Source organism: Hoplias malabaricus, chromosome 1 (assembly GCF_029633855.1).
Source record: "Hoplias malabaricus isolate fHopMal1 chromosome 1, fHopMal1.hap1, whole genome shotgun sequence".
Taxonomy (NCBI): domain Eukaryota; kingdom Metazoa; phylum Chordata; class Actinopteri; order Characiformes; family Erythrinidae; genus Hoplias; species Hoplias malabaricus.
In genome coordinates, this window is record NC_089800.1 from 89341229 (window position 1) to 89369223 (window position 27995).

Below are 27995 nucleotides of genomic sequence, written 5' to 3' on the forward strand. Positions count from 1 at the left end.
TCACAGCATTTCTCAAAATTAACTGTTTTTTCTTTCTTTAAGTTTTAAAGTGGGAAATTTTATTTCAGTAACAAAGGTTTTCTGTAAAATGTTTACCCCCTCACTCTTTAAAGGTGCAGCAGGGGTCTTAATTAAATTCCAGTGCAGTGCCTTATGGGTTCATCATATTACCTTCTCAAGGAGGAGGAGGAGGAGGAGTGAATATCTCTTTGCTTTTTCTTAATGCTCCAGGTGAGAGATCTCCGTTTGGACCTTCGCCGCTCGGACGGCCGTCCTCAGAGACCCGAGCTTTCTTGTCCCCTCCTACGCTGATGGACGGACCCCCACGAATCTCCCCACAGTTTCCCATGGTGCCCGGCGGCAGAGGTGATACAGAAAGTGATGCTGAAAGCGTGTCTGTGTGTAGGGCTGGGCAGTGTGATTATAATAACATCTGGTCTGAATAACTGACAGTCGTAGCTGGGGTTTCTGAGGTCTGACTCTTACACTGCCAATTAAACTCGGGCCACATTATCCCTTCTCTTGTAGCTCCCCCTGCTGGTGTACAGTTACAGACAGGAGAACATGAATGAATGTTTAATCGTTAAAGTGCATTTCAGCCAATAAGACGTACACAAACACACATAATTCCTCAGCAGGCACCGAGCAAAACTCCACTGAGTGCAGCGTAGAGCTCCCAGGCTTGTGATAACACAACACAGACGAAGCAAATTCCAGGAGAAACATTCGCCCTAGACGCCTCCACTACCATCATTAGAAACTCACAGATCCACAGCTGTGGTGGAGAAGCTCAGAAGACGATGGTGAAAATTCTGATCAAAACAAATAAGAAATCAACAAGCAGCACAAAAACATAGATACAAATGGCACTTTTCCATCCGTACTCCTGCTCCTAGAACCGGGTTCTTGTTTAGTGGCTGTTCTCTCGTGGTTCAGAGCGAGTCGAGTAGGGACTAAACCGTGGCGTGTAAACCTTGCAGAGCGCTGATCGTCCAGAGAGAGTCGTCACTCTACGCCACGCAACGCAGACGACCAGCACCAACTCTCCATCTGTAAAATCTCCAGCTGCAGCAGAGATCACGTTTGTTTTTATCCGACTCACGACGGCAGCTCGTAAAATGACGCCGTGGTCTTTTGAAGAGGTTCAAACGCTCCTTGGATCGGTGGCCGACGAAAGAATCCAGCGAGAGCTGGACGCTGCAACAAGGAAGGAACAAACTCTACTGATCTGTCTGAACTGATGACGGAGCTGTGTTCAGTCCCAAACAACAACAACACACCAATACACCATGAGTAAACACCGCTTAACGTTACCACCGCCGTTGTTGTGGTTTCCGAACACCGGGTACGTTTCAGGGGGCAGCTGTGGGAGTGGAAAACCAACCAGGGACCAATCAGAGAGTAGAGTCCAGTAGAGAGTCAATGCTGTGCTGAATGGACAACAGTGGTTCTTTGGTCAGAATCTTACTGATGACGATGAGGATGAAGTGTAATGGCACAGCCTTCTACAGATGACAGTTGGGTTCATTGCTGTGGGTATAAACCATATTCTACCAATAATAGTCTTTCCACTGACCCCTAGTGGCCTGTTATACACACATCTATGATTGGATAAGACTGTTTGCCAAATGGCAGAAATGAATGCAAAATCTGTAACTGAACCCCTGCACGGTGGAGCTGGAAGGGGGTGGAGCTGGAAGGGGGTGGGGCTCATAAAGTGGCCCCTGAGTGGAAGCAAAGGTGGAGTATTTATAAATTTACAGATACCGCTGTTGATGAAGCCCTGATGGTTCTGAAGTCGTGTTGCCCACCTCTACCTGCTCATTGTCTGCATTACACCTCACAGCTGTAGCTTCATGAGGAATGTTAGCTTTGTAGCGCTAAATAATGCAGCCAAAAATTTAAATGTGTAGCTGCATCACTTCATTTTTCATTAACTCATTAAACTCATTCAGCTCTCTCTCTCTGTCTCTCTCCTTCTCTCTGTCTCTCTCTGTCTCTCCCTCTCTCTCTCTCTACTCCAACACTGTCATCCTCCACTCAACGCCAACATTACTGCATGGACTTCTGTCCTTTATCTTTCTCTCCTTTTCCTTCCTGCGCTGTCCCCTTTCTGTACTCTTTCTCTACATCCGTCTCTTTCTGGTCTCTCTCTCTTTTTCCTTTTACTTCCTGTGCTGTCCCCTTCTTTCTACACTCTTTCTCTACATCTCTCTCTCTCTCTCTCTCTCCTTTTCCTTTTACTTCCTGTGCGTCCCCTTCTTTCTGCACTCTTTCTCTACATCTGTCTGTCTCTCTCTCTCTCTCTCTCTCTCTCAGTGTCCCGTGGTGTGGTGGAGCCCCCTGCTGGTGGTGTAGAGAGTGATAGGAGCGGTGCTCTCTCAGACAGTGGCTCGGTTTCTCCGAGCTGGGAGAGAGAGCGCAGGGGTTTCGGGGTGTCCCCAGGTACAGTGCCCTGCCCCGGCATCCACACACATCGGGGCCTTTAAAACTAAAAGAAAACAGGATTCTAAAAGATCAGCTAATCTAAATTTAAGAGGGGCAAAGTTAAGCTTCTGTAAAAACATGCGGTGGATTTCGGAGCGTATTAGAAAGGTGCTACAATAAAAACACAAACACACGTGGAACAAAGTGCTTAACAGAGGTTTAATAGCCACTGGGAAACGTTGGGGAGAATGTAGTCGGAGCAGTGCTGTTCCAGAATGAATTGTTGTAATAAGGTGATCCTCAGATAAATCTACTCCGTGAAATGGACAGCAGCACAACCCCCCGGTACAAAGTGTTCTTCCGCGTATTCTGTATGATTTTATAGATCTGCAGATTCAGCTGGTTGTTTGTTGTCGTTCAGAAAAGCGCATCCAGTGCCTGCTGTAAAATCCTAATCTTGAGGCTGCTGTGTGTGCTCACGTTCCCCAGAGCTGTGCGGAGGTGGTTTAATTTCACGTACGAAACTGACCGAATGAATCGTAGCCCTGTTTTAGCACGTTGGACTGTTTTAGGCTTCGTACAAGGACTTTTGTGTTGAAGAGCCTGAATACAGGTGGAGTGTGAAGGCTGAAAATGGGTGGAGTTGTGTTGTCTTTATTACATTTAAAAAATAATAAAAAAATCTGAAACTCAAAATAAAAACGCTAATACCTACCCAACAAACGAATATCTAAATAGCTGAATATTCAGGGTTAGCTCTACACATTTCCACCAGAGAAGGCACCAGCATGCCACATTAACGTAGTCCAGTCTGAAAAATAAACTGAAGTACAAAGGAACATTGTGTTATAACAAAGGTTTTATTAGAATTAGAATCTCTTTATTGGCCACGGTGCTTTTCTCCACATTTAACTCAGTGTTTGCAGTGAAACACACTAGTGAACACTAGGGGGCGGTGAGCACACATGCCCGGAGTGGGCAGCCCTAGCCTCAGCTCCCGGGGAGCAGTTGGGGGTTAGGTGCCTTGTTTAATGGCACTTCAGTCATGACCTGCTGGCTCTGGGGAACGACCCGGAAACCTTCGGGTCACAGGCCCAGTTCCCTACCCACTGCCCCATGTGAACCCAATAAAAAATATAAGGACTTCAAAGAAGTGAAAAAGTCTGAGTGCACATATTTGTCCATTACAGCGTGTGCGTAGTCACTGTAGACAAATATGAAATGGAACGGATTGCTGTGGAGCAGCTGCACATGTTCCTAGAGGAGAATAAAGCCCATTCAGGAGAAACGCTGGACGAGCAGATGGCCACAAACCACTGTTAGCGCTGTAACTTGGCGAGGTCATGTAAAGGTCAGTCAGAAACGCTGACTCAGGCGGCCGAATCTTTGAACAGTGACTCGTTTGTTCGAGTCTTTTCTTCTCTTTTGGTCGAGGCTTTGTCTCACTGCCCCCTGCTGCTGTGGGCCGCAGCTACAAACGAGTCATTGAGGAGAAACCCAGACTCATCACAGGGGCACAATCGGAGTCCAGGGGTCTCTGTCCTCTTCTGTTCCTGTTCAACGGACCAAGGGTTTGGGAAAGCCAGGGACGTTAGGTGTGGCACCAGGGAGCGTGTGATGATGGTGATGATGATGATGATGATGGTTATAAGGAGCTTAAAAACTCTGGCAACACCTCAGAAGGTCAATCAATTATAATATTGTTAAATAGATTTGCCAAAGGTGCCAAACCTCATCTAAAAAATAGATGATAAAAATAGACGTCTGCAGTTTTGTTGAGGATTAATCTGTTATCGAGTCCTGACTGTTGTGGCTGCTGTTGGGTGTTCGGCCCGATTCATCCACTTTGAACTGGGATTTTATGGAAGATGACGGAGTGAGAATGTTAACTTACATCAAAATCTGTTAACGTTTCTGAGAAACTCTCGAAGTCAGAAGTCACCCAAACAGCTCAACCTTGTTTTTGTAAAACACACATCAGCTAAATATCACTCAAATAACTTTCAGCTGTTGAGCAGTGCCTCACGGACGAGTGGATGTGTGTTAGGACGCTGTGTGACTGTCAGCGTGAAAAAAGACACTCCTCCTGTAGCTGAATGCTGTGCTCATTCTTTTTAGACGTTGCATTCAGAAGCTGACCACTGTGGAACTCCGTTTTAGTGACTGGGATCATCAGAAGTATGGAGTCTGACTTGAGATCAGTCTCTAATTTACAACACGACGTCTAAATAAATAAGTCCTGTAATTTATGCGAGCATCCGAAATCAACACCTACTACAGTGGTGAAATATAGTTCACTGTTATAGTACATAAGTTATAATTTTTCTCTCTGTGTCTGTGTGGGTTTCCTCCGGGTGACTGTCTGTGAGGAGTGTGGTGTATTCTCCCTGTGTCTGTGTGGGTTTCCTCCGGGTGACTGTCTGTGAGGAGTGTGGTGTGTTCTCCCTGTGTCTGTGTGGGTTTCCTCCGGGTGACTGTCTGTGAGGAGTGTGGTGTGTTCTCTCTGTGTCTGTGTGGGTTTCCTCCGGGTGACTGTCTGTGAGGAGTGTGGTGTATTCTCCCTGTGTCTGTGTGGGTTTCCTCCGGGTGACTGTCTGTGAGGAGTGTGGTGTATTCTCCCTGTGTCTGTGTGGGTATCCTCCGGGTGACTGTCTGTGAGGAGTGTGGTGTATTCTCCCTGTGTCTGTGTGGGTTTCCTCCGGGTGACTGTCTGTGAGGAGTGTGGTGTATTCTCCCTGTGTCTGTGTGGGTTTCCTCCGGGTGACTGTCTGTGAGGAGTGTGGTGTGTTCTCTCTGTGTCTGTGTGGGTTTCCTCCGGGTGCTCCGGTTTCCTCCCACTCTCCAAAAACACACGTTGGTAGGTGGATTGGAGACTCAAAAGTGTCCGTAGGTGTGAGGACCCACCGCCGCCCTGAACTGGATAAAGGTTACAGACAGTGAATGATTTTAAATTCTTTGTATTGAGAAATCATTGCAGTTTGTCCTTAATGGGGTAAAGATGGCAGGAGGCATCACTGTATTCTTTCATCATCATCATCATCATCATCCCCATCATCATCTTCCTCACTGTAGTGGTGGTATAAACAGGAGCTTGGCTGTAGGTGCGTGTGGTTGTGCTCATGTCACTAAAGCTGTGCTGTTATTGCTTTGATTTGTATTCCCGTGTTTACAGGGCCCTGATATTTTAACTGTTATTAAATTGTAAATATTTCTTTGTGTAAAAGGTGGTCCTCCTCCAGATGCAGGTATTCCTTACAGGAGGCCCCCGCCCGGGCCCTTCCCCCTCGGACCCCCGGCCTCTCGGCCTCTCCCTCCAGACACTTACTATGGAGATAAATCAGGTGAGGTGTTTATGTGATAGACTGGTAAAATATAAAGTAGTATTTAAGTATATGTCTTTACATAGGTGTAATTATCATAATAACACTTCATTTACACATTTAATTAACGTTTTTACTCATTTATTCAGTCGTCATGTCACACACACACACTGTACAGTTCACACTGTTATGTATTTCTCTCATTTCTATCCCTGAGCGTCCTGTGAAGTGCAGTAACCCGTGTCTCCTGATGTGCTCCGTTCAGAGCTGGACTCTGGGGGTTGTTCAATGTTGCCGTGTTTTGACAGAGTTCACCGAGGCGTGAATGGACCTCTTTCTCCGTCTCTGAAAGAATGAATTAGAAAAGAAAACAGCCGAGAAGGAGCTGGAGCCGGACCCGAATTCTTACGCCTTGTTTTTCTGCTCTTTCCTCTTTCTCTTCTGCAGACGTGTTGTCTCAGGGGAACACCTCAGGGCTCGCGGAGAACGAGGGCAGAGAAGTGAGTGGACGTCATACATTTCACAGAGACGTTTTCATTTGTTTCCTCTTTATCTGTATTAACAGCACATTTTATGAAAAGCCCCTGATAAACCATGTCCAGTCTGGGTCTGAAGGCCTCTCGCTCACGTCGGTTTTAATAATGCGTTGTTATCAACTGAAACACTATAGTTTTGTTTATTGTTTAAAGGGGAAAGCTGAAGTAGACGGAGAGACAGACGAGTCTCTTGACTGTTTATCTCTGAAAAAAGGATTGGTTTTGAGTGTCAAACAAATAGCGTGATTTTAAAATAAAGCTCCGAACACCAGGATTAACAGAAAAACAGAACGTTTCTGTCATTTAAGATCAACGCTTACCTGCTGGACACCATCCTCAGAAACTCAGTGTTGGCTGCTGGGGGGCGGGGGGCTTCGCTTCACCTGGGACACACAACACGACTGTACCAGGGCCGTTCAAACGTTTACAAACTGTGTATTACCTCTGTCCCCAGAGTCTCCAGTCGATGACGGGGGATGTGAGAGCACCTCCTGAGATGGATATGAGGATGGGCCCTCCTCCTGCAGGACCCCCTATGGGACTGCCCCCTCCGCTGGACCCCAGAGACCCCCATTTCCCCAGGAGACTCCCGTACGGACCCCCAGACTTTTATCCCCTCCGCGGACCTGCTGGATCCCCTCTCAGTGAGTCAGCACTGACCACTACATAAACATCTGGAACACGTTTACAACAGCTGTTACATGCTTTTAATAGATGAGGAAAGATGAAGAGATAGTAAATGGTCTTTTTCACGGAGATGGATGGATGGATGGATGCTAGGGAGACAGATGGAGCTATGTTCTAGTGTCTAGTGATTCAGTTAGAACTGATTTAGTTTTCCGTGTTAAATATGTTCCTGTTTCTGTGCAGTGAGAGGACCACATCCTCCAGGAATGTTCCCCAGACCCCCGCTACCTCACCCCATGGCCTATCCAGCCATGAGACCCCCACCAGATGCATTTTTACACGGACCCCCTCTTAGACCACCACCAGCGGACAGTTTTCATCCCGGACCCCCGCCTAGACCCTCGCCCCCTGGCAGCGAACAGCCTCCAGAACAGCCCCCATCTCCACACCAAAACATCTGAGTCACAGGGGGTCGTCTTCATGACACACAACATGATGATGATGATGATGATGATGAAGAATAGTGGACGTGTCCTTCACAGCGTCCTACGTTTCCCTCTCCACCAGGACTGGGTTTAAACACCGTCACCTTCCCAAACGATGGTCAGATATCAGCCCCCCCTGGATACCCCCACCCCCCCTCACCTCGGTTTACTTTCTGTGAGGCGCTTTTGGAGGAGGACGTCTGGTTCCTTTTACCTCCACTGCCCACTGCTCTGATTAAAGCATGAATCTTATTGAAATGAAGCTCGTTGGACTAAGTGTTTACAGAGCCATATGTGGGTGTTGTTAATGAAAGCCTTATGTAGAGGGTGATGTCGCCTTATGAACGATAATCTCTCCCTCTGGTCATTTGCCAAAAACGGGTTTGTGAACCCCTGGCACATTGTGTTTTCATGTGTTTGTCATATTGCCCAGGTCTGAATGCTCTGTGTGTGTGTGTGTGTGTGTGTGTTTCCTGTTTTACCCAAGGTCTGTTTCTCTGAAATGCAACCACTGGAGTCATGTGACAGACTCTTTTCCTGCTGCTCTCTGCACAGAAGCTGGTTTTATACAAAGAGGAAGAGAGTCGGTGGTGTTGGTGCGACGCGGCGCTCTGGCCTTGTGCTGTGCTGAAAGTGACTGTGTGCTGTTAAAAATATATATATTTAAAAAAAAAAAAGGCCAACATCTAGATTTCTCAGTCTGAGTTTTTAAAATGATTGAGATTCAGCCTATTTCTAGATGTGTTTTAAGTGATTTTTATTCAGTAAATTTGTTCCTTTGGCAGAAGAATGGACGTGTTTCCAGAAATAATATTTAAAGATGCAGTTTTTCTGAAGGTTAAGTCACTTATAACATATTAAAGTATTTAAAAATAGGTGAAACAGTCTTGAAATGATTAATGTTAAGTATATTGTCTAGATTTAACAAGTTTTCATTTAGTAAGATGTCATTATTTTGATGTGTAGATAAACATCTGAATGTGTCTTAAGTGAATGAGGAGTTGAGTAGTATTTAATATAATGCTATTTTTAAAATAATAATGAGGATAAATATTTGAAGGAGGCTGGTGAGGTGTAAATACTGGATTAGTGTCAATACTTTTATTGTGAATATAGAGATGTGTATATACACAGACCTTAGTAAACATCACTCACTTTAACACATTACAATGAAAGAAATGAGCAGAAATGTGACTCTGCAGAGCCATTCCTGGGTTTGAATCTCTCAAACGTGTAGTTTTTACAGAAGGAAACAAACATCTCAATTTGTAATGGACGTTAATGGAATGAAATTTATTTCTGAGTAGTTTTGGATCATTTGTAGGATCAAACTACAAGGTTTGAGACTATATAGTTCCTAGTGTATGCCTTACAGCAGACTGTTCAGAAAAAGGATGTAAATGCTGATAATTAATAAAATAAATATCAATTATTGCCAAAAGTACAGTCTATTTGACTCAAGTTACTATGCTACATTTGTGTTAAATGCCACAGGATTTAAGCAAACTGCAGCTAATATAAACACAGTAACAGACGTCTTAGTTGCTGTCGTTTCAGGTAAGCTTTTCAAGTTAAAATGATAGACACAATTATCGAGCCAGAACTAGATATCAGTCTTTCCCCTAACTCCGGCCACTGCCATATATGGTGTAATTCCGCTCTCTCTCTCTCTTCGCCACTCGCATTGGGTAAAACAATAAAACATAAGATCAAGCCTTAGTAGGGCATTTAAACATCAGTCTTGCAAGAAATCACACATCTAAACAATATTTAAGTGTCTCTAACAGTGTTGTAACTCTTTGTGTGTAAAACTGCATGTAGAACACAACACATTTCCATTTCGCGACAGATATTTCCCTCAGTGTAAAAGTTAGCTTAACGGTTAGCCTCCTTTTCTCTGAGGGGAAAATCTCCCGCCATTTTAACCCTTACATGTAGAGTACGGATACCAACACAGGACAAACGTCATCTCATTGTGAACCTCTCAAAACCACTGAATGTGGTAGTAACGGTGTCGTTTGACTGTCACAAGCAGGGGAGGTGGCCGAAGTTAAACAAAAGCGTTTTTATCTAAAAGCATATTTTCTTTCAAAGTCAAGCAAGTCTTGGACATTAATCTACACACATATTACTCCTGAGAAATGTTGATTTGAGTGAGTAAAGTACTTCTATTTATTTACAGTTAGCTAAGATTTCCAGTACTGTAATTAAAGTGGCCGGAACTAGGGGTAAATTCGCTAAATGTCTGTAAATCATTAATAAAGCAGAGAGAATGGATAACACAACCCCACAGAAATTAGGATAAGCTAATAAGCTAAACGTGTTAGCAATCTAGCTAACGACCGTCAACCGAAATAGTACAAATCCTGTCTCTGACACTGAATATTGTTATATTTTTCTAATCATTTTTAATAACTGACTTGTACATAGCTTGGTTGTATTTAGCCCAAGTTAAAAGCTATTTTTAAATACATATCCACATATTTTACCTCACCCTTTTTAGGGGTTAAAATTTTGAAATCTTGCTTTTGAATTTTGTCATGGGAAACAATTTTGTTACTTTGTGTTTGTGGAAAAATATCCTTAAATGATGATTAGTTAAATGAGCATTTATAACTACACACTCATTGTGTGAAATCCTGTACCCTATATGCATGTATATGAATGACTAACCAGTATTTACATTATGAATGTAGTTAAACATTTTTGCTTGATTCTGCACCACTAACTCATATGATAATTACTCCTAAAGACATATTATAAGCTAACTGCACTATATGGCATGATAACTTGATATTGACACACAGTTTTAATTCTTAACGTCTAACCTTGAACAGATGTGCACTCCAGGATTGTAACACACTGACATCATAGTGTTGGGCACGGAGGCACTGATCTGTAGCTTCTGTTTGTGGCCTTGAAGTGTATTTCTAACTCCCTAAATTTTAGTCTCTCAGGAGAAGAGTGCTGAGAAGAGAGGCCCATGGTCAGCCTGGCCAGATAATGAATGTCTTCAGGGTCACAACAGGCACCTGAATATTGCACGTGAAGAGCTGAGTACTAACATGTGAAATCATGCATATTAATATACGCTAATCAGCCAGAAACGCCTCACCACCAGGCTATACGTCATCTGGGGTATAACTGTTGGAGTCAGATCATGTGAGCTTCAGAGTTTTCACTTGGGAGGGGTATCACACTGTTCTCAATGTGTAAATTCTCCTGGATCCAGTATTTTGGTAAATAAATACTTTGATTTGCTTTGAACTTCACGCGACTGGTGTCTGCGACTCTCTCGTAACGGACATGCCTCCCCCGAAGAGGGAGGGTGTATTTTGGACCTTTTTGTTATTTTCTCATAAGTTGGTAAATTTTAAATACTTTGAGAACGGTCCAAAGAACATTTTTATCTTCAATTTCTAAATAAAATCAAATGTGTTTCATTATGTTCAGTAACAGTGCTAAGGGTTTGACCTTTACTCAGCTTGGTTTCATTTAGCCCAAGGTTTTTTTTTGACGCCTGAAATGGAATACACAAATTTCTGACTGAAAATGTATAAAATTGCTGATATATTTATCACTATTAGCTTGTTGCACAAACCAAGATAAACTGTGATAAACTGCTCAGGCTGGTGCTCATTTTGAAACTGGATGATGGAAGTTGTATGATGTGTTTTAGTGAATGAACAAAAAACTAAGCAGAGGTAGATGGACATAAGGCTGAAGTAAATTACTGTGTAGCGAGTTCAAGGCCTGAACATTACAACATTTTAGGGCCACGGCGTTTAAAATAATAATATTCTGAGAATAATATCAGAATAATTTTGAGAATTATTAATGTCAGAATTGTGACTTTATTCCCCTGTAAATATGCTGTAGCCCTAAAACTAGAGTATCCCTTTATTGTCGCTAAATTGTTTTTTTTAGGTCTTAAAAGCTTGCTTAGAACTGTAGCTAACTGCTAAGTCTTTTTCTCCTCAGTTCAACGTTCCAGAAAACAATGCTAAAGTCAGAAATATTAAAGCACTGCACTTCAGTTTAAAACAAAACTACATTTGTTTTTTGATGTAAATAAAATTAGAAAAACAACACACACAGACTTCGTTAATTTTCTTGATGCTTTTATTTACCGATTAAAAGAAAATGCATTCATTCAACATTGATTCAAATCAACATTCGTCCTGGTTTATCCAACACGTCAGTTACGTTTTTAAATCGTAGGTTTTTTGTTTGTTTTTATTCCTTCTTTACGGTGGAACCTCAGATCACTTTTTCTAAATCCATAAAAATCTCTCCTCACACCTGCCGTGTTCACACCTGTGCCAGAGGACGTCCTCCTGGTTTCTGTAGATGTCGTTTACATATAAAACCCAATGCTATGTGCTCACTGGAGACAAAAGAGTAGACAGAACACACCTGCCCAAATATTTAAACATTTAAGATGGTAAAACCATTTTTGCAAAACAACAAACGCTTTATAAACTTTTATCTTTTAGTTCACTTTACTATTTTAAACTTCATGTTCATAAATAGAACCCGGACGTGTGTGTGTGTGTGTGTGTGTGTGGCATATAGAAGTACATACGCTGATTTATACACACCCCATATGCGCCAAGTTATGGTTATTAAGATATTAACGTTTTTAACTCGCCGTTTAAAGCAGCCTGGTCTTAGCACTGCTCGTGCCCTGTGATGACCGCTTCTTTTATTGCAGACTGTCCTGATTTTAAACAAATGCACAACATTCGTACCACTTAGAACTGGGGCCTGCTGGCCAGTCTCACAGAGACCATGTCTGTACCCACGGTCGCCCCGAAAACGAGTCGGCTTCCGAAGAATCAAGATCTTAAAATAATAATAATCAGAATAATATCAATAATAATAATAATAAGGCCAAGTAGAATTGCAAGGTTAAGTTCATTTCCATTGATGAGTGACAGAAAAACAAGAAGAAAAACTATTAAAAATAATACCAGAAAAAGAAAAAGTAGTAGGAGTTAAGAGCCACAGGATCGTATGCATTCCGCTTGCATAGTTTCTGACTTTGTTGTAATGCGAGCCAGCCGTAAATAAAGGGGAAAACAACAACAGTGAAAAGCGTACGGTGTCGGACCCACGGTGGACCTTTAAAGTGACTTAGATTTCATCAAAAATAATCTCATTCCGGATACCACTCATGCCAAGGGTCTGCACAAGCCCGCGTATGAAAATATCAGCCGTCGCCGTCGGAAACCGACCTTTAAAAAAACGTTCTTAACTTTGGATGGAAGTTAACGAAACAAGGTTTGGACCACGTCTTCCTGGTCCCTTCGCCACGACGTTCAGACGCGGTGTAAAATGGCAGCTGGTGTTTTTCAATCGAAGTTGAAAAGCAGGAGGAGGTTACGCTGCGACGACGTCGGTATATTTTTACACACGTTTACGTTTCCCCCCTGTTGCGGCTGGCGTGAGGTCACTGCGCAGTAAGGTAACTATGAAAGCTCTCTGAGCTTCTACAGGCCACGGTTTTATGTCTTTGTCTGTTTTCTTCTGAATTTCTGAGATTTCTCAGAGTCTCTGAGCAGCCTACTGTAGTTACAGCTGTCTCCTTTCAACCGAGAGAGAGAGAGAGAGAGAGAGAGATTTGGATTGTGAATGCATATAAACGTTTTCAAAAACGGAAAAATAATTTAAACTAAAAAAAAAAAAAAGAAAGAAAGAAAAAAGGAAAAAAAGATCAACTAAACCCCAAAAGTCAGGGATCCGACTGAGTTGTAACAATCGACTGGTCTACGCTTAAAAACATTCTCCCTTCACCGCGTCGCACTGAGAGGGAGGCACAATCAAACCCAGCGTTCGGAAGAGTTCTTCCCCTAAAGACCAGGCCTTCGCATTGATTTTTAATAAAGGATCCCACCTCGTACACCCCTCCCTCCCCAAAGCCCTGGAAAAAAGAATAAAAGAGTAAAAAAATAAAGTCATTTCATGCAGACATTTGGCCATGTTTAGTTTGTTTATCTCCCCAGTGGAATGTTCCTTACGTCTCATAGCAGCGTTAGGTCTGATAGAACCAACCTAGACTTCATCAATAGATTCAGATCTTTTTAAATTACATTCACTCTTCACAGTGAAACAGGTGCATGTTTAACATATGAGAGAGAGAGAGAGAGAGAGAGAGAGAGAGAGAGATAGAGATAGATCTACTGTTGTTGACCAGTATAAAGCCACAGCACAGCTGTGGACCCTGCAGTGGCCCAAACTCCACCTCTTTATCCCTTCGTTATCATTATGTACTGGTAGCTGTAATAAAGAGAGAGTAGAAGCAGTAAAAGTAGTACATCGAGAGCCATGGGCCCCGCCCTTCTGCCAGCATCCGGGCACTTTCTTTAAGGTGGAATCACCGAGATCTTTGGCAGCTGACACAAGACGCGCCGACAGAAGCTAAATTCCAGTGACTTGGTAAGATTTCTCAAAGAATGGTAACTTTTCATAAACCTCTGAAGAGTCCCGCCGTCGTCCTGCAGCCGCCCACACGCCCAAATAAGGGCGTGGTTCTCTATACGTGTCACTTCCTGCCACTGCGGTAAACGATGTTCAAAATGTGGCTCAATCAGGAGGAACTCAATGGTCAGAACTGTCCACAGTGGGGTGAACGGAACCAGACGCCAACCTCGAAAACCTCCAGTAAATGGTTACAAGGGACTGCTATTGATTTTAGCCCAAACCACAGCCTTATGAGCGGATCATCATCATCATCAAGTGGAGGTCAGTGGTGGAGAGCGCAGGTGGAGGATGGATAAAATGCTGGACGCCTGGTTCCATTCACAACCGCTAAAAGAAGTCCTGAGCGTCTATAAATCAACCGCTTCACACCAGAATTCTCTGTCAGTAACAGCAGTGGAATCGTGCATTAACACATAGCATCCTCCGTAACCTTCCTCCTTAATAACAGCCTCAGGATCAGAATCCGGTGAAGTCTGATTTGGAAAACAAGCTGATTTTATGACCGCAGTCTGAGAGCAGCAGGACTTCTCTCCCCATCCAGATAAGCGGCCGAGACCTGCGTCTCCTTATATGGGCGTGCCCCTCGCCGCAGCACAACTCCGCCCCTTCAGAGGTCTATGGTTCGAGGCCTGAGCTATTGGACTCCTCCACTGAACTGACGTAACCCTGAGAAAGGCTGTTTCCTGTTCACTGCTGAGAAAGTGGTACGCCACCGAAAACTCAACACACCTCCTTCTCTGACGTATGCACTTATTTTGTTTCAAAAACCTTTTTACAAAAAACACACGTGCGCAGACACATACATGAGTACACAGAGAAAACAAACCCAAATAAAGAGTAACAATAATAACAACAACAATAATAATAATATATAGGAAAATAAAAAGGAAGAAAAACAATCCACAGATGCTTTAAATACGCTATGTCTCAGTAACACCTGACAACAGCTACACTTCGACACGACTCAGTCGACCAGAGATGAACACAGACGCTGCGTGTGTGTGTGTGTGTGAGAGAGAAATGAAAGCTATTCTGGGTTTAGGCACAGCATGAACGCATTAGCAGTTTATAAACCTCAACAACCTCGCCAGACTCCCATCTCCTTCTACACACTCCTTTTACTCAACAACAGAAACAATAAACAATCTTCCAAATATAGAAACAATCTCAGTCTCATCTAGATTCTTTTTGGTGTCGTACTAAAAATAGAAATGCGACTCATTTTCAAAAGAACACATCCGTATCTCACTGTTGGCATGCATTATTTTTCTGTATCATCTTCATCGTTATTCCTTAAGCGCTAGCTTTGTTTCATGCACAAACTGCAGATCTAAGCTCCACCTAAGAGCAGCGACGCCTCACATGCGGCTTTGAACTGCCCCGAGTCCCTCGCCTCCATCTCCGACATTAAAAGGAATAGTTCAGTAATACATTATATTTGCACGTGTTCCACGTTTCACCCCATTCTTTTTAATGTAGTTCATCAGCAAAGCCATATTTGGTGTGCGGAGTCCGCTCCTTCAGGTTTGTGCTGGAGCTACGTGGCTAACGTAACCGACAGCCAATACGAGTCTAATAGTCTACGTAACCGAACGTCTTAAAGCCTCGCAGCTATGACGGAAAACTAAGAACTCACCAAAATATGTTTTTGATGATCAACTTTGCTCAAGTTAAGAGGGATAAAGTGCACATTCAGGACTATTCCTTTATGCTAACAAGCTAGCTGCTGGATTCCCCCTTTCAAATGCTAGCTTATGGAGATTTTCTTCATGTGTTGTGCCAGCTATGCATTAAAAAAGAAAAAGGAACAGGTTTTACACATAGGATATTTCATGGATACAGTTTTGTTTACTGGGTTTTGGCTTCGTGAGCTCATCTAATCAGCTAAAGACAGGATGCTAATTAGCCTTAAAAGACCAAAAACCATGAGGAACCTTTGTTAAAAACACACTTCCATCAGTCTACAACTTCACAGAGCAAGAGAAAAGAAGAGATTATCTCCAAAAGGTGGAAACTCTCACTGGGAGCGGAAAATAATAAACAGCACCACTTTTATTCTTTAAAAAGAAAAGGGCCGTAGTTGGACATTCACTTTTCTGAAGCTAATCAGGGCAACTGCAGCTTTCCTCCTAAACTACAAGCTTTAAAACGCCGCCCGGAAGATAGAAAAAGAAGCCAAGTAAAAGCATGTATCAGAGAGGGAGAGAGAGAGAGAGAAATAAAAACAGAAAACGACCTGCAGAGCACTTTCTTTTGGAAGAGCTAGTTCCCCCCCTCAATATTCTTTCTCCCAACAAAACACTAATAAAAATAAAACTACACAAAGCCCTTCAGCATCTCATCCCTGGAGCTCACAGGACAGATCCACAGCCTTCGCCGGAAGAGGGACGAAAAAGAGAAGAGATCCTGAGATATGAGGCAGGGGGCATCAACCAAATGAAATAAACGCCCTCCCTCTTCCTTAACAAATACTTTACTGATGAAATACTGCGGAGATATGGGTTTTTGCACTTGTTCTGCCCCCGAGAACAGAGGGTCGCTCATGTTTCTACACGATTCTGCACTGAAGAAATAACTGCTGGTACGGAGTAAAGCAGTTTAACAGCAACATTAACGGTGACTGATTCCGTATCGTGAAACACGAGCGCTAGTGACGCAGATAAAAGGGGTGGTGGGGGGGGGGGTTTCCAAGGCAACTGTGACTCAAGATCAAACAGATTAAAGGAATAGTTGGACCAGGCATCGCTAATGGAGCCATGAGAATGAACAGCACTCTTATTTGCATAAACCTGTTGCATCTGCAGCAGCCGCGCCACCTGAATACGACACGAGGCTGTTCAGATAAATCCTACGTCACAATCATGACATAATTAAGACTTAGCAACTCAAAAAACGGAGATGCTGCTTCGTGATGAAGACCTGACGTCTCAAAACAAAAGGGAAGAGTCAAGTACAACTTCATCTCAAACGTGACAATGACTTAGCGTTTCGTAATTCTGATCTCAAAGCACTGATTTAAGATCTCGGTCATGATAAAGGATCAGATTTCAATCTTAAGTCTCAGATATGAGCTGCTAAGTCAACCGTGAGTTTCTGAAATTGGAGCTCATTATTCTGAGATAGCTAGTAACGAGTTTGAGACAGTGCGTCATGATTACAGGCTTACCGAACAGCTCAGTATTGTTTTTCTAGCGGCAAAGCTTCCAAATCGTTTTCCAAAACCCTTCCCAGGTCTGAACGTGGAGCTACAGGATGCTAGGTGAGCGTTAACTTTGCTAATTCATTCTTAGCAGCAATAGCTTCACTTCTGATTGGACCATTCCTTTAAAGTGGAGAGTGTAGCTGATTGTTCTCATTCATCCTCGTCCTCACCTTCAAGGTCCTGGTGTTTCTGCGCCTACCTGAGACAGACTAGAGCAGACTTCAGTGAGTTAAAGCCCTGTTAGCTTAGCCCCGATATTGTGCCAATGGGCTTTTAGCATACAGGGGGCGCAAGTGCCAGTCTGAGAAGCTCAGAGTAATGGTTTCACCAGCAAAAATAAAAAATAAAAAAACCAAAACAAAGCAAAAAACTATTGTCCACTTCAGGAAAAACCAGCGGGATCTTCATCATCCCAAACAACTCTATCTTTATCATCATCAGAGTCAACAGCAACGACAACAAAACGGCAACGTCACCACCTTCATTTAACGATTTGAAACAGATGAGAAATAAGGAGGGCTACGGTGGTGTAACCAAATGTCTCTCAGCCTCCTCCCCACGGCCGGAAGACTTCATCTCCCCAAAGATCAGCGCAAAACGGAGACATTTCATTGTGGTTAAAACGTAGAGATCTGAAACTGATTTTTGTTTTGAGGTAACTCCACACCCTATAAGAGGAAACTCTGACGCAGGAGCAGACGAAGAAACAAATCTGAATATACTCTGTACAACTCTTTTAAGCTAGCTGTAAGTAGTAGTAAAAAAAAGTAAGAAAACAAAAAAGCAAAGCCCCTCTACATCATCAGCATTCACCCATCCACTCCATTAGCTACTAAACCAATACCCAGCTATACCTTCCTAATCATGTAAGCAGGATATATATAGATAGATATAAATATAGAGCTAATACTGGTTAAACACGGCACTTACGAAAAGGGTTAGATTTCACACTACACAAAGAGAAGCGATGAAAACACAAAGTAAAACAGCTGAAAGAAGCAGGAAAGCAAGAGTGTATAAAATGAGCCAGGGCCTGTTTTATGAGAGACACTCGAGCACAGGGTAAAGGTGGAGGTGAGGGGACGGGGGAAGGTAAAGTAACACATGGAGGGGAAAACAAAACCAAGGCCCTGAGGGGGTTTAAACTCCCTCGCTGAAGCTGAGCATCTCTCGGTGGAAGTGTTGCGTGGGGTCGCTCAGGATAACGCTGCTGTCCAGGCAGGGGTGCCACACACGCCCCAGCCCCAGAGACACCTCCTTCACCAGGTTGTGGACCGGGTCGCCCTCCACGAACGCGCACTGGTCCGGGTCGAAGTCGATGCTGTCCTCCGTCACCGTTAGGACTTTTAAGTTGGAGCCGCGAAGACGAGAGATGGCCACCAGGTTGTGGGACCACACCGTGTAACCTGCAGGAGAGCGTTCGCAATTCAGTTAAAGATACAACCAGTCCTTTTTCTACAATGATCCTTCTTCACGTGATGAAACAGATAGATTGGTTATTCCTGTACTAAACCTGCTTTATGTAGAGGACACCCACTCTTAGCCCTTTTAGGGTTCCAGACTAATGCTGTCCCATCGTCCTGGGGCAGATTTAAAAAAAAAAAGCACAAAGAACGAGACAAAAGGACGCTTTCAGGATGAAACAAAGTGTTTATAAAAGACATGGTTTGTGATTGGACGACTGCCGTGTCAGTCAGTGGATTACTTGCCATGGGAATCCAGGTCATAGTATTTAGCAACGTTAAGCAGGGAAACGGTACCACGCGCCTGCGAACCTGTTTTAGGGCCACTACAGGGTGGGCCATTTATATGATACACCTTAATAAAATGGGAATGGTTGGTGATATTAACTTCCTGTTTGTGGCACATTAGTATATGGGAGGGGGGGAAACTTTTCAAGATGGGTGGTGACCATGGCGGCCATTTTGGATCCAACTTTTGTTTTTTTTCAAATTGGAAGAGGGTCATGTGACACATCAAACTTACTGGGAATTTCTCAAGAAAATAAAATGCAACAGTCCAGTGGCCTTGAGGTTTCCATTGATGAAGAATGGCCCCACTATCTTTGTACCCCATATACCACACCATACCGTCAAAATGTGCAGCACCTGAAACTACGGATACTGGAAGCCTGTGCTAGCATTTCTCCTGCGGTGTTGCTATCAGTGTGTGAAGAGTGGGAGAAGAGGGTTGCATTGACAATCCAACACAATGGACAGCACTTTGAACTCATTTTATAAGTGGTCGGAAACTTGTAAATAACTCATGAAATAATAAAGTTACATTAAAATCAAGCACACCATTGTTTTTCTTGTGAAATTCCCAATAAGTTTGACGTGTCAAATGACACTCTTCCCATTGAAAAAACAAGAGTTGGATCCAAAATGGCCAAATTCAAAATGGCCGCCATGGTCACCACACATCTTAAAAAGTTTCCCCCCTCCCATATACTAATGTGCTACAAACAGGAAGTTAATATCACCAACCATTCCCATTTTATTAAGGTGTATCATATAAATGCCCACACTGTAGTTTAAAAACATAACAATAAGAGTTTGAGAGTTTAAAGCCACGGTATTAAAAATATGGACGGTACCTCAAAATGAAGGCGGTACTTATGACGTGTGTGTGCTGTGTCAAATTTCTTATTTCTAACGTCTTATTTCACTTATTTTACAACTTCTCGGTTCCTCCAGCAGCAGGCGCTGAAATTCTAACCAAAGACAGAGCGCAGCTGTCCTTTCCAAAGCGTACTCACCGTGGATGATGAGGACGGCGAGGTGGACACACCTCCAGGCGAGGAGCACCAGCGGATCCTCATTGCGGTTGAGGCTGAGGTCTGGGAACCCTCCCTCATCCCGCACCAGGACGAAGTGCGTCAGGGTCCTGTGATACTGCTGAGAGATGAGCTCCAGCACGCTGTCCGTCACCAGCGAGCTGAAACTGTCCAGATGAACGCGCTCCAGAGGAAGACTAGGCTTCAGAACCTGCAGCAGGTCCTCACTACACACATCCACAGCCATCAGGTAGACTCGCAGGTTAGCGCTGGACCGGACCAGAGCCTGGGGGGTGGGGGCACACCACACAACATTTATTATAACCATAATATCCACATTTTTATTAACATCACAATGTGTATAGTGGGCAGTAATGCAGTATCTGAGAAACCAGACAGCATTGTGGGACTCAGGAAAACAGCGAGTTTAATTGCAGTGAGACAAACCCACTCCCCTCACCCCACAGGAAACACCCCTCATTTCCAGTAGCTCACACTGGAACAGAAACACCCCCCCCCCCCCTCTTCTTCTTTTTTTTTTTTTTTTTTTTTTTTAAATTTCAGCTCATGTCAAGGCAGGGACCCCTTTTTTTTTCTTTTTTCCATTGACTCATTAAGGAATGACCACCCTCCCTTTTTAATTGGCTCACATTAAAGGAACGCTGTTCTCCCTGTGTCTGTGGGTTTCCTCCGGGTGACTGTCTGTGAGGAGTGTGGTGTGTTCTCTCTGTGTCTGCGTGGGTTTCCTCCGGGTGACTGTCTGTGAGGAGTGTGGTGTGTTCTCTCTGTGTCTGCGTGGGTTTCCTCCGGGTGACTGTCTGTGAGGAGTGTGGTGTGTTCTCCCTGTGTCTGCGTGGATTTCCTCTGGGTGACTGTCTGTGAGGAGTTGGTGTGTTCTCTCTGTGTCTGCGTGGGTTTCCTCCAGGTGACTGTCTGTGAGGAGTGTGGTGTGTTCTCTCTGTGTCTGCGTGGGTTTCCTCCGGGTGACTGTCTGTGAGGAGTGTGGTGTGTTCTCCCTGTGTCTGCGTGGGTTTCCTCCGGGTGACTGTCTGTGAGGAGTGTGGTGTGTTCTCCCTGTGTCGGCGTGGGTTTCCTCCGGGTGACTGTCTGTGAGGGGTGTGGTGTGTTCTCCCTGTGTCTGTGTGGGTTTCCTCCGGGTGACTGTCTGTGAGGAGTGTGGTGTGTTCTCCCTGTGTCTGCGTGGGTTTCCTCCGGGTGCTCCGGTTTCCTCCCACAGTCCAAAAACACACGTTGGTAGGTGGATTGGCGACCCAAAAGGGTCCGTAGGTGTGAGTGTGTGAGTGAATGTGTGCGTCTGTGTTGCCCTGTGAAGGACTGGCTCCCCCTCCAGGGTGTATTCTCAGCAGTGTTTCCGAAGCTCACTGGGAGGAGTTTGAGGCTCTGCTTCTGCGTGTTCTTCCTCTCAGTAAAAGGGATTATATTTTCTTTAACCACCACAGTTTAGTTCTCACCGTTGATTTTTTTTAAAGCTAATGTTTTACAAATGAAGAATACAAGCTGTTCAGCTTCCGTTCAGCCTGCTCAGTTGTTTGTTCTGTAACCATGACAACAGCACTCTGATTGGTCGGCTTGACATTAACACATCCGTAAAAAATAAAATTGAACAGGTTCCTATTAAAAATCTGACGCAGTGTTGCAGTCTATCAGTTTCAGACTTAATATATGGGTGTCACGTGTTTTTTCGTCTGTAAAAATTTGTTTCACCAGACTCTGTGTGAAAAGGCCTTAAGACAGGAAACCCCTTCAGTTTTATTGCTCTCTGCTTTGTTTTACTGGCCCTGAGAAAGACACGAAATTCCATCTCTTTTGTTGTGATTGGCTCACAGAAAGACCCAGTTTTCTTTTTAAATTGAGTCAAAGTAAGACAGGAACTCGTATCACAGTGCATCTACCTTCAGGTCATCCTCAGTGGCAGTGTCATGCAGGGGTTTGGCCTCCAGGGCAGCGCCGTTGAGCAGCAGAGAAAGACGGTGGAGTGGGGTGCGATCTGCAGCAGACAGCAGGCGACACATGTCAGAGGAGAAGTGGCAGAAGTCGATGGAGAGCGAGCGGAGGTGTGGGAGCCGCTGGAGCTCTGCGGCAGGAACCAGGCTCTGCAGCTGAGAGTCCAATAGACTGAGGTGCTCCAGCGTCTCAGTGCTCGGGTTCGAGAGAGATGCCAACGAGACGGGGGTCAGCAAACCCAACACAAACGAACAGGACAGCCACTTCAGCTGTCTGCTGTTAGACAAGATCTCCTCAAACAACTGCTGGATTCTGAGAGAGAGAGAGAGAGAGAGAGAGAGAGAGAGAGAGAGAGAGAGAGAGAGAAGAAAGAAAGAGCAGAGAGCAAGAGAAAGAAAGAAAAAGAAAGAAAGAAAGAAAGAAAGAGAGCAGAGAGAAACAAAGAGAGAGAGCGAGAGAGAGAAAGAAAGGAGAGAAAGAGAGCAGAGAGCAAGAGAGAGAGAAAGAGAGCAGAGAGAGAAAGAAAGAGAGCAGAGAGAAAGAAAGAGAAAGAAAGAAAGACAGAGAGAGAGAGAAAGAAAGAGAGAAGGACGTGTTAATTATGATCTGAACATTGAACATCATGGAAACAAGTAGAGATCTGAACATAGTTGACGAATCAGCTTCAGTGTGTAAAATCAAGCCCAGCCTACTAGTGCCTTATTTACATATCATTTACATAAACTGCGCGATGGAGTCATGTGATGATGTAAAAAAAATAAAAAAAATTAATAACAGATGTAAACACTGAGTTACTACAGTGGATTATGGGCTGTTTTTCAATTATAAAATAAAAGCACGGATCATGGAGGAGGAGGAGCTTGTGTTTACATCAGTGCACATGGAAAAATAACACCACCCTCTTTTAAACAGCAGCCATGGGCAGAGATTCTTAGAGTTAGTGTTAGGGTCTGCTCCTGTTCTTATTGTTATGGCTGTTATTGATGATGTTAAACTGTTGAGTTTAGAATTACAGGCTCCAACCAGATTCATCTCCCTCAGGGGTTAATAGAGTATGTTATATATCTATATCAAATCCATGCAGATGGACAATAAGAACGTGGCAGCTGAGGTGTGTGCATGTGTTGGTTTTAGCGTGAATGCTAGAGTCCATTAAAAAGATATGCTGCAGTCCCTTTCATTACGGAGCAGTACCACTGGAAACCACAGGGGGCATTGTAGCCCATAATTCAGGAGAAACTCAGCCATACCTGGATGGAGAATTATTTCCTTTTATTATACCAGTTAGTTAACTATTTAACGTCCTTACAAACCCCCAACCTTTACACTGCTGCTGTTTCCATCTTTTTGAAGTAACAACGTTACGTTATCAGCACTTCCTCCACCGTCGCCATGTTTGTTGCTGTCATCCCAGTGTTAGACTCCGAACTGCCCTCTACTGGATGTGTTGCTTAACAGCTACGTACAAAAGTGTGTGGGCAGTGACGGTTACGTCGTTCGACACGGATGTGCTGATTTACATAGGTAAAGGGATTATAAATATGAGCTTTAATGAGTGATCAGAACCTACTCTTTGATCCTCTTGCCCCCCTGGTCGATCTGGCTGAGGTATGAACTGTCCAGAATGCTGTCGTCCTGAAGGATGTAAACGTCTCCGTACAGACTCAGCCGCTGGAGATTCCTGTAGAAAAAAGCAGAAATAGAAAAGAGGAGAGGAACATGGTTATTCAGGAACACACACATTCAACTTCCTCACAGTACCTTTCTACTTAACCTGATGGTCATCAGAAAACCTGCCAATACCACACTCATGAAAACTACTGAGCTGTGCCTGGTTTCTGAAGTTGAAGAGTGAATGACACTCAGTAAAACCACAGCTGCACTGAAGAACTCACTTTAAAGGTTCTGTTTCTTAATGAAACGTCTGTGACCTGCTTTGGTCCAAACCCCACGAGCCCCACAGCAGTGTTCTCCCCCTGTGTAAACAGCCCCTGTTCAGAACGCCCACTTTCAGCACCTGTTCCTTTAAATGATAATGAGCCGCTCGCTGTTCACCCCGACCCCGAGCGCACAGCAGTGAGGAGCGAGGAGCAGAAGCTCTGGTTTTTAGCCGTTTTCACTCTGTTCTCTTTCTTCTCCGTTTTTACTCAGTGCTCTTATTTCTCCGCGCTCGTTGTGTCTGTTTTGCTGAGTTTAACCTCGTCTTTGCGCTCTCACATAAACACGGGTCCAGCGCTGTGATTGGACAGACTCAGACAAGGGGGCGGGGCCATTCTAAAGCCTCTGCAGTTGACGTCAGAAGCGGAGCAGAATCAGAACGACTCGTTTTATCCCGTGTTTTCAGAGTCAGGCAGCGCACAGTAAACTGACTGGGGGGGGGGGGGGGGGGTCTTATTTCACAGTGTGTGAAGCAGAGGGATGCCAGTGTTTCAGGATGCTCCCGTGTCTGTGTCCGTCTGGTTCTCTCCTTTTAGTCAAGCTGCTACAGACAGGGCATTAGCCACACTCTGGAAACGTACACATTCTCTGCTTTACATTCACACACACAGAACAAACTAATTCTATCCCTCGAAAACCACCGACCTGTCGAGCTCCTGCTCCACGCTCCAGTCACCACCAGTTGCCTTGGAGCTGCCCACCCCCTTCACTGACGTCTGCATGGACGCCTATCTTTTACTACTAATGCTGTTAATATGAGTAACAATAATAACATCATCATCATCGTCACATTATAATACTATGATTGTATCAGTCACAACCGCAGACCTGTGACGTAGTGCCCTTCTGTTTTTGTCAGCAATCTGTAGATTGACCAGAGGCGGGTAGGTCCCCCGTGTGAGCACTGGTTCCTCCCAGGGTTTTCTCTGTGCCGCTGTCGCCCCTGGCCTCGCTCTTCTGGGGGCTTTTACATTTCATGTTAAAACTTTTAAATCTTTACTGAAATTCTGTGAAACTACTGTGTGACAACAGTTGGAAAAAACAAAACGCTTTACAAATAAATTGGATTTGAAATAAATCTGACAGTGTGTGTGTTGGAGGGCTCCTCATTAATGTGAACATGTTCTGAACGAGGAGTTTGTCATAATACGCCCCTTTAAAACTCCCCAAATAGGCTTTAAAATCTTAGGCTACGTAAACAGACGCTGCCCGAACGGTTAAAGCCCACCTTCTAGACCACATCCACAGCTCAGAAAGTCACAGGCCTCCAGAGATTTATGGAAATAAAAACACAAAGGCTTTGAAAACACAAAACTGGACAGTGTCAACACCAGCACGGCCTCATAATAGGTTTCAAAGCTGGGGAATAAAGGGAGCGAGCTGGGAATGAGCGGACGTTTCACTGCTGGGAGTTTTCAGGAACCGTTTCCCTCTTTCTGAGCGTCACCGCTTCTCCGTGGTTCCTTTGTGAGGACGAGGGGATGAAAACACAGAAGCAGCTCCGGGTTTCTTTGCAGTTTTAACTGATCTGGATTGATTCAGGTTTAAAAATATAACTTAAATTACAATAAACACACGACCTTCATTCCGTACCTGCTGTGGTCATCAGTCTACACTCATTCTCCATTCTCTCACCTCCACTGACCACACAAGAGCAGTCTGTAGTTCTACACTTATAGACTGTAGTCACTATGTTGCTCTGCATACTTTATTACCCCCTCCCCCCCATCCCTCAGCGCTCAGGACCCCCAGCAGGTGTGATGTGGTGGTGGATCATTCTCAGCGCTGCAGTGACACTGACGTGGTGGTGGTGTGTTAGTGTGTGTTGTGCTGGTGTAGAGTGGATCAGACACAGCAGTGCTGCTGGAGTTTTTAAACCCCTCAGTGTCTGGACTGAGAACAGTCCACCGACCAAAAACATCCAGCCGACAGCGTCCTGTGTCACTGATGAAGGACTAGAGGACGAGCGACACACACTGTGCAGCGACAGATGAGCTACTGTCTCTGACTCTACATCTACAAGGTGGACCAACGAGGGAGGAGTGTCTCACAGAGTGGACAGAGAGTGGACACAGGGTTTAAAAACTCCAGCAGCACTGCTGTGTCTGATCCACTCTACACCAGCACAACACACACTAACACACCACCATCACGTCAGTGTCACTGCAGCGCTGAGAATGACCCACCACCCTGACGTCAGTGCAGGAAAATCCCTCGCTGTAGAGAGGAAATATAATAGAGTTTTTAAATGCAACTGTAGCTTTTAGCTCTGGGTAACGGTCTCTTCATTCTGAGGGAGAGGGAGAAACTCAGGTGAAGGACACGCTGTAAATTCTTTCTCCGTATCGCTCTTCCTCCACCTCCTTCTCAAAAGGACATTATCAGTCTTAATCAGAGACATTCCGACCTAGCCCCGTTCCCCTCGGCCGAGTCCTGCTGCGTGTCTCGTGTTGGTGGATGCCTCTGAAAATCTGGACACGTTTGATGAGTCAGTGGCAGGAAAGCTACAGTTTAAACAGTGATCATGAGCTCGAGATAAAATGGTGAAGGAACGCAGCTTCAGAGTCTCCTCTTCTCACAGGAACATGTGAGACTCGAGACAGAGATCTGGAGCGATTTGCTCTGAAGCTTGTTTTAAAGCCTGTGTTCCCTCATTTACATAATTAACTTCTGACTGCTGCCTCTCTGTTGTGGTGAATGTGTTCTGAACGACGCAGGAATTTTCTGCTTAAAGAGCATTTAAATCATTCCGCAGGCTTCTTCTGTTGGAATTTAGTGAGGGGGTTCTGGACTTATGTAATTCTTGTGTCATGCACTGCTGTGTGTGTGTGTGTGTGTGTGTTTTGGGGAAGGAGCGGGGGGGGGGGTGTCATAACAACAATAAAATGTCATTATTACAATACCCTCAACATCAGTCATCAGCCACGTCACATCGACATTGAGCTATTACCATCAACAATGACATCACATCATCACCATGCCGTCAACTCTATCACTTCTTCACCCATTCATCTACTCATCCCTCCGTTTACAGTCCAAAGGCCCACTTCACCCATTCATCGGTGACAGTAAAGTCAGGCGCTGTTTACTCCTGTTTTTGAGTGGTCTTGTTTGGAATGAAGAAGGCTCCGCCCCCAGTTCCTCTCAGAGCAGTTTTCCTTGTCTCATGTTCGTCTTTCGCTGGAGATTTTCCTCAGCCACCGTCCCAAGGAGCGTCTGCCCCTCTTCAGAAACCCCTCGGGGGAACGTTACGAGCTGCTGCTGAGAGTCGGATAAAAACTAATGTGAACGCTGCTGTAACTTCAGAGATTTTACAAGCGCTGAGTTTGTGCTGGAGCTCTGTGATTTCTGGTGATTGACAGGTCTCTGGCCAATCAGAGCTCTACAGGGTTTACACCTCACATTCAGTACCTACTCAGCTCGGTTGGAACCGTAAGCGAGCAGGGACTAAACAAGAACCCGGTTCCAGGACTAGGACCAGGCAGCAGAAAAGCAAATGATCAGAGACGATTGGTATAGGTTCCATGCGGTGGAAAAGCACCATTAGTGTATCACTGTGCATTAGAAATACCCAACTATGGCCTTACTGCCACTGTGCATCAAAACTGCTATGAGTTACTATGCATCACAACTGGATCACTATGATTGTGCAGTGAGTGGGGCTACTATAGAGTTAGCCTTCGTGTATCATTGTGCATTAACAGTACCCCACTTTTGTTTTGTTATGCATCATTATCACAGTGCATAATCTCCATTAAGTCACTATTACTGCTCTAAATGACGATGAGGCTCTCTCACCTGTTGTATCTCAAGTGTCGCAGCACGCGCAGCAGCTGTTCCAGGTGAGTGCTGGCCTGCAGTTTTCCGCACTCCGCACGGTCGTGCTCCGCGTCGCCACCGCACAGTTCGAGCTGCAGCTCGCGCGCGAACCCTCCGAAGCGGCGTGTGAGGAACTCCAGCCGGGCGCTCGCGCCGCCGTTGCCGCTGGTTCGCGCGCGCAGCCGCAGGCCGTTCCACAGCGCGGGGAAGAAGAGGCACTCTCGCCATCGCGCGCACACCGCCGAGGCGCGCAGCCGATCCGCGTCCGAGAGGAAGGAGAAGATGTGGACAATGAGCTCGGCGGGCAACGCCGAGGCCTCGACACCGCCGCACACGGCCATTAGAGCTCCAGAACAGCACCCTAACAGCTCTAACAGCGCTCCAGCCGCCCCCGAATCTGCCCCCGGCGCTCTATCT

General features: G+C 44.8%; 2 protein-coding genes across 2 annotated transcripts in view; one reads left to right on the plus strand and one right to left on the minus strand.

Annotated features, from left to right (window-relative positions):
- mia2 (MIA SH3 domain ER export factor 2) overlaps nt 1–8826 on the plus strand; it is a 34520-nt gene extending 25694 nt beyond the window's left edge. The window contains exons 24-29 of the mRNA XM_066675967.1: nt 232–366; nt 2320–2445; nt 5652–5768; nt 6195–6247; nt 6738–6927; nt 7154–8826. Coding sequence (XP_066532064.1) covers nt 232–366; nt 2320–2445; nt 5652–5768; nt 6195–6247; nt 6738–6927; nt 7154–7371 — 839 coding nt within the window. The 3' untranslated portion in view covers nt 7372–8826. The remainder of the gene's footprint in view (nt 1–231; nt 367–2319; nt 2446–5651; nt 5769–6194; nt 6248–6737; nt 6928–7153) is intronic.
- A 2687-nt stretch (nt 8827–11513) lies between these two features.
- On the minus strand, nt 11514–27995 carry LOC136700934 (F-box only protein 33). Its single transcript, XM_066675968.1, has 5 exons — nt 27558–27995; nt 23392–23502; nt 21770–22133; nt 19839–20142; nt 11514–18486 (listed from the first exon to the last, which is right to left on the minus strand). Exons 1-5 carry the CDS (start codon nt 27917–27919, stop codon nt 18221–18223), a joined length of 1407 nt encoding a protein of 468 aa, XP_066532065.1. The 5' UTR covers nt 27920–27995; the 3' UTR covers nt 11514–18220.

Bases quoted from the DNA above. Each gene is read 5' to 3' on its own strand.
- LOC136700934 (XM_066675968.1), bottom strand. From the start codon at position 27,919: ATGGCCGTGTGCGGCGGTGTCGAGGCCTCGGCGTTGCCCGCCGAGCTC. The intron at 22,134-23,391 runs GTAGGTTCTGAT...TCTCTCTCTCAG, and splicing joins GGGGGCAAGAGGATCAAAGA to AATCCAGCAGTTGTTTGAGG. The intron at 20,143-21,769 runs GTAGATGCACTG...CCCACCCCCCAG, and splicing joins CCACTGAGGATGACCTGAAG to GCTCTGGTCCGGTCCAGCGC.